This window comes from Furipterus horrens, unplaced genomic scaffold (genome assembly GCF_987537825.1).
Source record: "Furipterus horrens unplaced genomic scaffold, mFurHor1.1.pri manual_scaffold_3, whole genome shotgun sequence".
Taxonomy (NCBI): Eukaryota; Metazoa; Chordata; class Mammalia; order Chiroptera; family Furipteridae; genus Furipterus; species Furipterus horrens.
Window position 1 is genome coordinate 204680465 of NW_028327173.1, and position 8734 is coordinate 204689198.

An 8734-nucleotide genomic window follows, 5' to 3' on the forward strand; every position below is an offset into this window, starting at 1 on the left:
CCCTTGGGACCCGCTCAAGGCCTCCGGGGCCAGCAGGCCCTGAATCCATTGCCCACTGATGAGGGTCACGTGGGAGTGGGGGATGGAGAAGCTGTCCCGTCCCAGGATCCCAATGAGCCCTACCCCTCTTACCTTGCCCAGTCCCAGTGCCGGCCGTGCCCACCCCACCCCACCCCACCCCACCCCACCCCAGCCCCAGCCGCAGCCTTTGATCCGTAGGCAGGGCTGAGTGCCAGGCTTAGGTCCTGAGGCTGCTTTGCTCGCCCACTCCCCCGCTCCCCTGCCCTGGGCCAGGCACCCGTGGGTGGGGCTGAGCCTTCATGGGCTGCCGATGCCCTGGCTGGGGAAGTGCCGCAGCTGCAGCTACTCAAACTCGGGTGGAAGGAGGTAAAAGGGAGAGTCCAGGCACAGGCCAGCGGAATTTGGGCAGCCCACAAAGTGGGGGCATGGAGAACGGCCCCATCTTGCCTACTGGTGGCCAAACTTGAGAGAACGGACAAAAATAGCCCAAGTTTCCCCTAAAATCACCAACGCTTCTCCACCCCTTCTCCTTGGGAACTGAACCAGGGCGGCAGGCGTGGGAGGACCATAGACCCGCAGACCCTGGCCCTGCACACACAAGTGGATCATGCAGGAGACATGTCACAGGGACTGAAGCCAGCACTGCGACGTCACGGCCCAGCTGTTGCTCCATGCTCCTGGAGTTGTGCATAAGGCCACCAGGCCCCTCCTCCTCCCTGTGCTCATGTACGTATGTGTGATGCTCGGGGCTGGAAGAGCTGAGCATGTAGCCCCTCACCTTCTCTCCCTACTCCTCCCATGTGCTGGGGCTGTCCAGGATGGCCAGTGAATGGCACCCTTAGGGACACTTCCTCCTCCTTTTGGTCATAACTGGGATCCACACTCGGGAGGGTGTCCCAGGAACTCTTTGCAAGACTCGGTCAAAACTACCCGTTAACTAGACCACCTCCCAGCTTGACCATGAGCTTGTTCAAAGTGTCTGTCTCAGTGTCCACGTAGCTCGCCCAGCGCTGTGTGTGCTCAGAGTTTGTGATGTTGGTTAAATGCACAAATGGGTGGGCGGGGGGGGGGAGCGGGCGGGTAGGTAGAGATAGAAAACAGAGGCACCTTCCCCCTCTGTGGGCAGCTTTCTGAACCAGCCCCCGGCTCTGACCCCACAGGACCTCTTCTGGATGCCATTGGAAACCAGCACTTGCTTGAAGCCCCAGACACCTTGGTGCCCTTGGGACTTGGTGGTGATGAGACTGTTCCATTTATGGGCAGCAGGGCCGTAATGCTGCTAGTGACTGGCAGGTTTGGCCGCTCCCTAGCTGGGAGACCCCAGGCTTTGGATTTAATGAACCATAAATCCAAATCCAGTCATGCTGTATGTCCTTGAGTTGGTCACTAGACCCCTCTGAGCCTGTTTCCTTTTCTGTGAAGTGGGAGTGTCACCTGGCTTCCAAGGACTGTCAGAAGCATCAGAAAGACAAAGCTGCTGCCCTGAGAACTGCTGTCTCCGTTACTCTTCCTCCTGCCTGGCCCCCGTCCTCCAGAGTGGCCTGGGATGGCGAAGGGCAGCGCCGTGACCATGGACACAGGCCAGGAGGCTGGCCTGGGCAGCGCCGGTGACAAGGACACATACCTGCAGGTGCTGTTACAGGAACTCTGCCATCCCGGGTGCCACCTGCAGTGGGCTGAGGGGCTGGGCCTCAGTGAAAATGCCAGGTGAGTGGTACCTGGAAGCAAACGGGGAGGGACAGCTGTGGTGAGGGGGTGGGGAGCCTGGCTCCTGTCCTTGGGCCTCAGCCCCTGGGCCGGTCCCAGCCCTCCTCACCAGGCTCTCCCATCATGAGGGCTGGGCTGCGGGTGGCCACCCCTGAGCGCCTGCCCCCTAGCCCCTCTAAAACCAGCCTGCGAGATTGCCACCTGGATCTGAGAGGAGACCCTGGGTCCTCGCCGCCCCCACCTCTCCCACCCCAGGCAGCCCATCAGTTCCAGGTTGCCCACAAATGCCTGAGCTACATGGAAATAGATGTGTCTGAGCAATTTTTAAGAAAAAAAGGTCCAACCCTTCCATCAGGTTCTGTAAGTGCCTCCTGGCCCCAATAAGGTTTGGATTGTGGCTCACATGGTACTTATAGGAAGAGACTATTTTTTTCTGGCATTTTTCAGGACTGTGTGGATGAGAAAATGGGGCCTGAGAGGCAGAGAGGCTTGCCCTGGGTCACTCTGCAGTCACTCATACACACAAACACACACACACACACACACACACACACACACACACACACACCAATGTTGGCTCAGCCAGCTGGCTGGGACAGGCCTACCCCCCCCCCCCCCTCTGCCCTTGAGTGCTGCTCTTAACGAGGCCCGGAGTGGCACCTGTCAGAGACTCATCTTGCTTAGGGATGCCCTGAGAGTCAAACACAGCTGGGCAGCAGCATGTGGCCATCTCCCCTCCAGGGGCTGCTGGGACCCCTGACCTCAGACTGAGTGCTTACAATGTGCTAGGTTCACCAGGCAGAGTCCTGGCCAGCCTGTAGAGAGAGGTTTTCTCATTATTCCCACTGCAGATGGGCACAGAGAGGTGAAACAGCTGCCAGGTCACCAGCCAGGAGGGGCCCCAGCCACCCACCATCTGCTCAACCTCCAGGAGAGGCAACGTGGAGTCCCGCACCAGAATGACCTGGCTTCACTCTCCTCTCCCTGGGGCCCCTGCCTCCCAGCCGGACCACAAGTATCTCTTTGACCTCTTAGTGGCTCAGTTTGTTCAGCAGTAAAATGCAGATGGAGAGACTGAAGTCAGTGGCCCGCTGATGGCGGGGAGTGGCCGGCCAGCCAGCACAGCTCTGAGCAGGAGACCACAGAGCTTGGCCTTGCAAGGGGCCCTGATCTGGAAGCCTCCCAACCACAGTTCCATGTCTGGTTCACACTTAACTACAATGTCTCCATAGGCAGAGAAAACTGAAAAGAGAGGTCGAGAAACACAAGCTATTTGAAGACTACCTGATTAAGGTCCTTGAGAAAATCCCCAAAGGTATGTATGTAGCTTCCTCAGAAAGCCTGTCCTGTCTGTGGCCAATTTCTGGATGCAGGAGGAGCACAGGGTGTGGTCTTCCCGAGCCTGGAGCTCCTCCTGGAATGGGGATCCACAGAGGCCGATGCCACCATGCTGAGAAGGGCAGGGGTCCTGAGTCAGCCTGCCCAGGGAGCCCCAGGCCTGCCAGTGCCTACCAGGGGGCCTCTGGCAGGTTCTCAAGGTCCTGGTTTCTGTAGCTATACTACAGAGACAGCAACAGTGAGGTGGATTAGATGAACTAGTCCTTCACAAACTTGTAGCCTGGGGCCCGGCTTTCAGGTAGCACCCAGTAACTGTGAACTGTTATTACCAGTATTTCGTTTGTCTTTGGTTTTGGTTTGTGTTTTGTTATTATCAACTAAAATTACAGAGACATCTGAATGGCTTTTTGTATTTTGTTTTATCATGCTTTATACCAGAGTCCACTGTTACAAGTGCTGGAAACTTGCTGGGAGAGGGAAAGGGAGACAAACACATATTTTTATTATCATCATATTATCAACTCAACATCATCAATAGTAATAAAAATAAGTATTATCATTTATTAAATATTTACTCTGTGCTAAGCTCTTTAGTAAATCTTTTTTACTCTGCTATATGAACTTCTGAGAGCAATATATTGGCTCAGAGAGGTTAAGAAACTTACCCAAGTTCGCCCAGCCAGGAAGTGGTGGGGCTGGGTCTCAGGTTCTGTTCTGACTTCATAGCCACTGCACTAAGTGCTGTGGAGCTGTGGGAGCCCCAAGAACTAATCCCTGGAGGTCAGGAAAGGTTCCTGCCTCCCTGGGCAGCCTGGACCCAGAACCTGAGACCCCACAAGTCAGCCTTTCAGCAGGTGGGAGGTAGGTGCTGGACTAGTCCTTCTGTTTTAGAGTAAGCCCTGCATGGATTGTCTGGCATCTCTCAACTCTGGGGCTCCGGCTGGAATTCTGGGGCAACAGCAGTAGTCCCATCTACTTATTAGCATCACTCACTGCAGGGGGCAGGTATGGGCCAGCTCTCACGCCCACCCATCCCGCACGGCACTGTCTCCACAGGCTACAATGAAGGAGAGGAGCTGGAGGAGGCCTGGGAGGAGGCCCTGCTGGAGGCCCTGCTGGAGCACTATGGGAAGCTCTTCACAGTCAGCCAGGACAGCCAGGGGCACCTCGAGGTCTTCTCCGAGATGAACCAGGCCGTCCACCAGAGCCCGGAGTGCCTAGAGGAGAGTCATAGAGCTCTTATCCTGGTAACAGCTGCGTGCAGCCGGCCCATTTGCCTTGGCCCAGAGAACTGGGGTGATAGGGATCCCCTTCCCTCAGCATCCCTTGGGAAGGCCTAGAGTGGCGGTGGGCTGCTGAATGGCTCTGGGTGGGGGGTGTCACTCCAGAGACTTCTTCCATAACGCTTTCTCTCCCCTTCCGCTGGCTGAGCTGGGATTTCTCTTGAGGCTCAGCTTATGTGTAAGAGGTGGTGTTGGTGGTAGCAAAGCAGTGAGTTCTGGATTCAGACAGACTGGGGTTCCAATTCCAGCTCTGCCTCCGACTAGGTGCGTGATCCTGGGCAAGTCCGTACCCTCTCTGGGCCTCAGTTTCCTCATCTGTGAAATGGGGGCAATGCAGCTTGGCTGCTAGGTTGTTGAGAGACCCTGACCTCCCACTGTCTCAAAGTAAGTGCCCGCAGAACTTCTTTCTGTCTCTGTCTCTCTTTTCTTTTTGGTTAATCTTGTCATAAGAAGAACTTTCACCGAGAAGAATAGGCATTCCAGGCAGAAGAGACTTCCCCTTCAAGTCTGCATGCTATTGGTGGGGCCTGGGGACAGAGGTGAAGGGGGCACTCCAGGGAGTGGAAGAGTGACAGTTTGGTTGATTCTTGCAAAGGACCATTATACGACCGCGAGGCTCTCCCCCTAGTGGCAGAACTGAAACCTACACCATTTTGTACCTTTCTTCCTTTGGAGAACGGGGACCCTGTGAGGGGTCCCACCCCCAGCACCTCAGGGTAGGTGCTTCTCTTCCAAGGGCTGAGACAAGGGGAGGTGAGTGACGTGAGTGTGTTGGTGCAGAGTTAGATCCCATCTTTATTTAAATTTTAATATTTTGTTCATCATGGGCTTTTTTTTTTTTTGCATTAACATTGATTTTTAAAAACATTGCATTAAAATATTATTTATCTTAATTGGTGAGGTGTTTTTCTATTTTTTTTTTTGATGCCACCTTAAATTTTGCCCCTTAGTTGTAGCCAAACTGTGCTTGCCATTTTCAAGGTCAGGAAACTGAGGTTCAGAGAAGTGAGGACACTTGTGTGTGTCCTGTGCCTTCCAAAGACACCCATGGGGCCTGGAAGTGGGACTGTGCTCAGCACAGCCCTGTGGCCATGTACACAGAAGGCCGTTTCCAGCCTTGTCCCCGGTGTCCTTCCAGCGGCCCCTTGAGGCCAGGAAGGCACAGATGGTGTCCCTGGTTGTGACGAGAAAAAGGGCACTCGGGGGCTGTGTCGGGATTCAAGCCCCAGTCGGCCAGGTCATGTCCTCCGCTGCATCTCCTGGTGCTTTGAATGGCCCTGACCTCCCAGAATTGTCCCTGCCCGCCCCCCACCCCCTACCGCCTCATCATCACTCAGACCCCCTGGGCAGTGAGTGTCTCGGGACCTAGGCGGGTTTGCTGCATCCGAGTGACCTGGCCTTTCTCAGGACAGAGCCTCAAGATCCAGCTGTGTCAGCTGCAGAAGAGGTGTCACTGCGGGCAGGAACAGCAGTGGCAGTCAGAACAAGATGTCACCTACCAGAAAGACACGGGCAGCTGTAATGTGAGCCTAGTGTGTTGGCCCAGGGGCGGGGGCAGGGGCTGGAGGCTGCTGTCTGCTCACCCTTCAACACACACACACACACACACACACACACACACACACACACACACACGCACACACGCACACACACCCCACTTACCCGTTGCCCTCCACGCTGACTGTGAGTGTTCAGAGGGCTTCTCTAAGATGGGGCAAGGATAACTTCACAGATGGGAAAAGTGAAGCCACAGATAGTTAAGGGCCCAGCCCCACCAAGAACCGGAGCCGGATCCCTGGCCCAGGCCCGGGCCTGGCATATGCTGGGTGCTTACTCAGTCCTTCGATGATGCTTGTGATTGATAAGATAATAACATTTAAGTGAGGGGCTGTTGCGCACTACCTTCAGCAACCCTTGCATCTCTTTGATCATTACCAGGGCGTGCTTAGCACGAGCCCTAACCCAGAATAGGCACTCCTAACTAGGTCTTCATTCTTACCCACACCTGTTTCACAGGTGACAAACGTGATGCTCAGAAGTGTAAGCTATGGTGGAAGTTCATGACCAAGGGCCAGGATTTCTGAGCTCAACTTCTTGAGATGCTTCTTACTGGCCTTGGGAATGTGAGCTAGTTACCCCCCAACCCCCTACCCAACAAGAAACTGTGCCCTTCCAGCCTCATCGGCTGCTGTTCAGGGGACACCCCACCCAGGCATGGGGTGGTCAGCGGATGTACATGTAAGGCCTTCTCAGGCTATACAGGATCTAATTTGGAAGACATGAAAGTTGGGGTCTGTAGGCTGCTGGCCTCCAACCAAGAAGCTTAGACAGGGCGTAGGTTGGCCACAGTTCATAGAGCCCCTCCTGGGTCTTTTTAAGGCGGGAAGCAAGGCTGCCACAGCTGATCACCACCCTGGAGGCCCGAAGTCCCGCCCTCTGGCGCTGCCCGGCGTGAGGAGCACAGGGGTCCTCCCTGCTCCTTCCCAGCCCCTGCCCCAGGTATGGACCGCAGCCCCCCATGAGGGGAGGATTGATCAAAGACCCCTGGGGAGTGGAGCACAGACCAGGATGAGAAGGTGGCTCCTGGCTCCAGGATGTGTGACCTGAGCGAGCTGCGGACAAGGGGCTGGGGATGCTGGGCCAGGGCTTGAGCCACTGCCTCCCCCTCCTCCTCCTCCTCCTCCTTCTCATCTCATCTTCCTTCCTTCACTCCCTCCACCTCTTCCTCTTCCTCCCCCTCCTGCAGAACCGGCTGCTCAACTACGTGCAAAAGGCCCAGCAGTGCTGCTCCTCTGCCCGTGCTGTGCCCAGGAGCATGGGCGTCTTCTGCAAGCTGGACTTGATTCAGGTGACGGCTCCCTGCCTCCCAGGCCGGCCCCAGCCTCAGCCTGTCCTGGGCCTCGGCTTGTGGTGCTTTCGTGTTTAGTCCCCCATTAGCCCTTCCCTCCACAGCTGCATGGGCTCCTGGTGCAGTGGGTCTCAAGGTCTCTGTCACTCTCTCGACAAACTTGTGATGAGCACCTAAGGTGCAGGGTCACAAGTGGGTGTCAACAGACTCCCGCCCTGCCTGGTCTTTATGCATCACCCCACCTGGTGCATTGGACTCATATACACACAGCATGCACACTCATAAAGACACCACTGGGCTGTGCAGTGTCAGGCAAATCACTTAACCTCTCTGACCTAGATTTGCTCACTTGCCAGCTGTCATTGATACCATCCGTCTCAGGGCCTGTGTGAGAGCTAAAGGAATGTAGGCAGATTTTGATGGTGCTTTGGTCCCTGGAAAGTGGTGTCAAGGATCTGAAAAATGGTCAGCTGAGAGATGTTGTTCCCCCAGGAATTTATGCTGGACAAAACGGAGACTATGAAATTTCTCCTACTGCTCATGGAACCCAGAGTGTGCTGGTCAGGTGACAACCACATGGGCCGGGGATTCAGAAGGTGCCCCAGATCCTTTGGGAAATGCCCAAGGAGCCAAGATTTAACCCCAAGGACACCTTTTCCCAGTGCCCAGACTTCAGAAGGCTCCAGCCTACGCTGACCCAGCCCACACTGACCCAACCTGCACTGACCAAGCCGGTGGCCACGCAGGCTCTGCCTACATCGTGACCGTCTCCTTGCCTGCATGGCCTCCTTTTCTCACCACCGGCCGCCCTGAGTGGGTGGGAGCCAGCCTGGGGGCAGTGAGAGGGTGGGGATGCTGCTCCCCATATTTTGGGATTGGCATGGATTAAGGTGAGGTCTGCCTGGGACCACAGGATGGAAAGCATGGTTTGTGAGTTGGAGGCAGCTGCCAGGTGGGAAACCCTAGGTTAGGGACCTACAGCCAGGAGCCAGGGCTCCCTTTCTGTTATCATTGGGCTCATCTGAGACTGAGGAGCTTGGGATGGATGCCTGGCTACTAGGAAAGGCTGAGTCACAGAAACTCTTGGAAAGAGTGGCCCAGAGCTCTAGGGTGCATGGGGGCTCACCTTGCATGCAACAGACTAGGGTCTGCAGCAGACTGGGGGTGCTGAATTTGTGGGGGCATTTCATCACTAGTCCCAGAAGTGGACTACCCCATCGGCGCTTCTGGCTACCTCTAAGGGTCCCAGAGCGCCTGAAATGAATGTTCTTCTTAGGGAGGCCTTGGCAAGGCAAAGCCCCTCTCCAGCTGGTTTTCCCACCTGTAAAATTGGGTGAGAGGACGCCTAAGGGAGTTCCTTCTCCAGGCTGATGTTCTAGGTCAAGGTTGGAGAAGCTCAGTCTGTATGGAAGGTGCTGGTTGGTTTTATCGTGTCACTGGGGTAGAGTCATCCTAGCAGCCACCGCAGTTGTGAAAAGAATTCACCTCTGGAGGTCTGCTGATAAGAACTGATTTAGTTCAAGTTCAAATTTAAGAG

At 55.5% G+C, this 8734-nt stretch overlaps 1 protein-coding gene across 1 annotated transcript; it reads left to right on the forward strand.

Annotated features, from left to right (window-relative positions):
* The first annotated feature begins 1567 nt into the window (after positions 1-1567).
* Positions 1568-7978, forward strand: CCDC197 (coiled-coil domain containing 197). The gene is made up of 6 exons (XM_090268371.1): positions 1568-1728; positions 2961-3051; positions 4152-4313; positions 5762-5872; positions 7096-7197; positions 7690-7978. The coding sequence occupies exons 1-6, from the start codon at positions 1568-1570 to the stop codon at positions 7891-7893; spliced, it is 831 nt and encodes a 276-aa protein (XP_090124497.1). The 3' UTR covers positions 7894-7978.
* The last annotated feature ends 756 nt before the right edge of the window (positions 7979-8734 follow it).

Bases quoted from the DNA above. Each gene is read 5' to 3' on its own strand.
- CCDC197 (XM_090268371.1), top strand. From the start codon at position 1,568: ATGGCGAAGGGCAGCGCCGTGACCATGGACACAGGCCAGGAGGCTGGC. The intron at 3,052-4,151 runs GTAGCTTCCTCA...GAGCTGGAGGAG, and splicing joins AAATCCCCAAAGGTATGTAT to GCCTGGGAGGAGGCCCTGCT. The intron at 4,314-5,761 runs GTAACAGCTGCG...TTCTCAGGACAG, and splicing joins GTCATAGAGCTCTTATCCTG to AGCCTCAAGATCCAGCTGTG.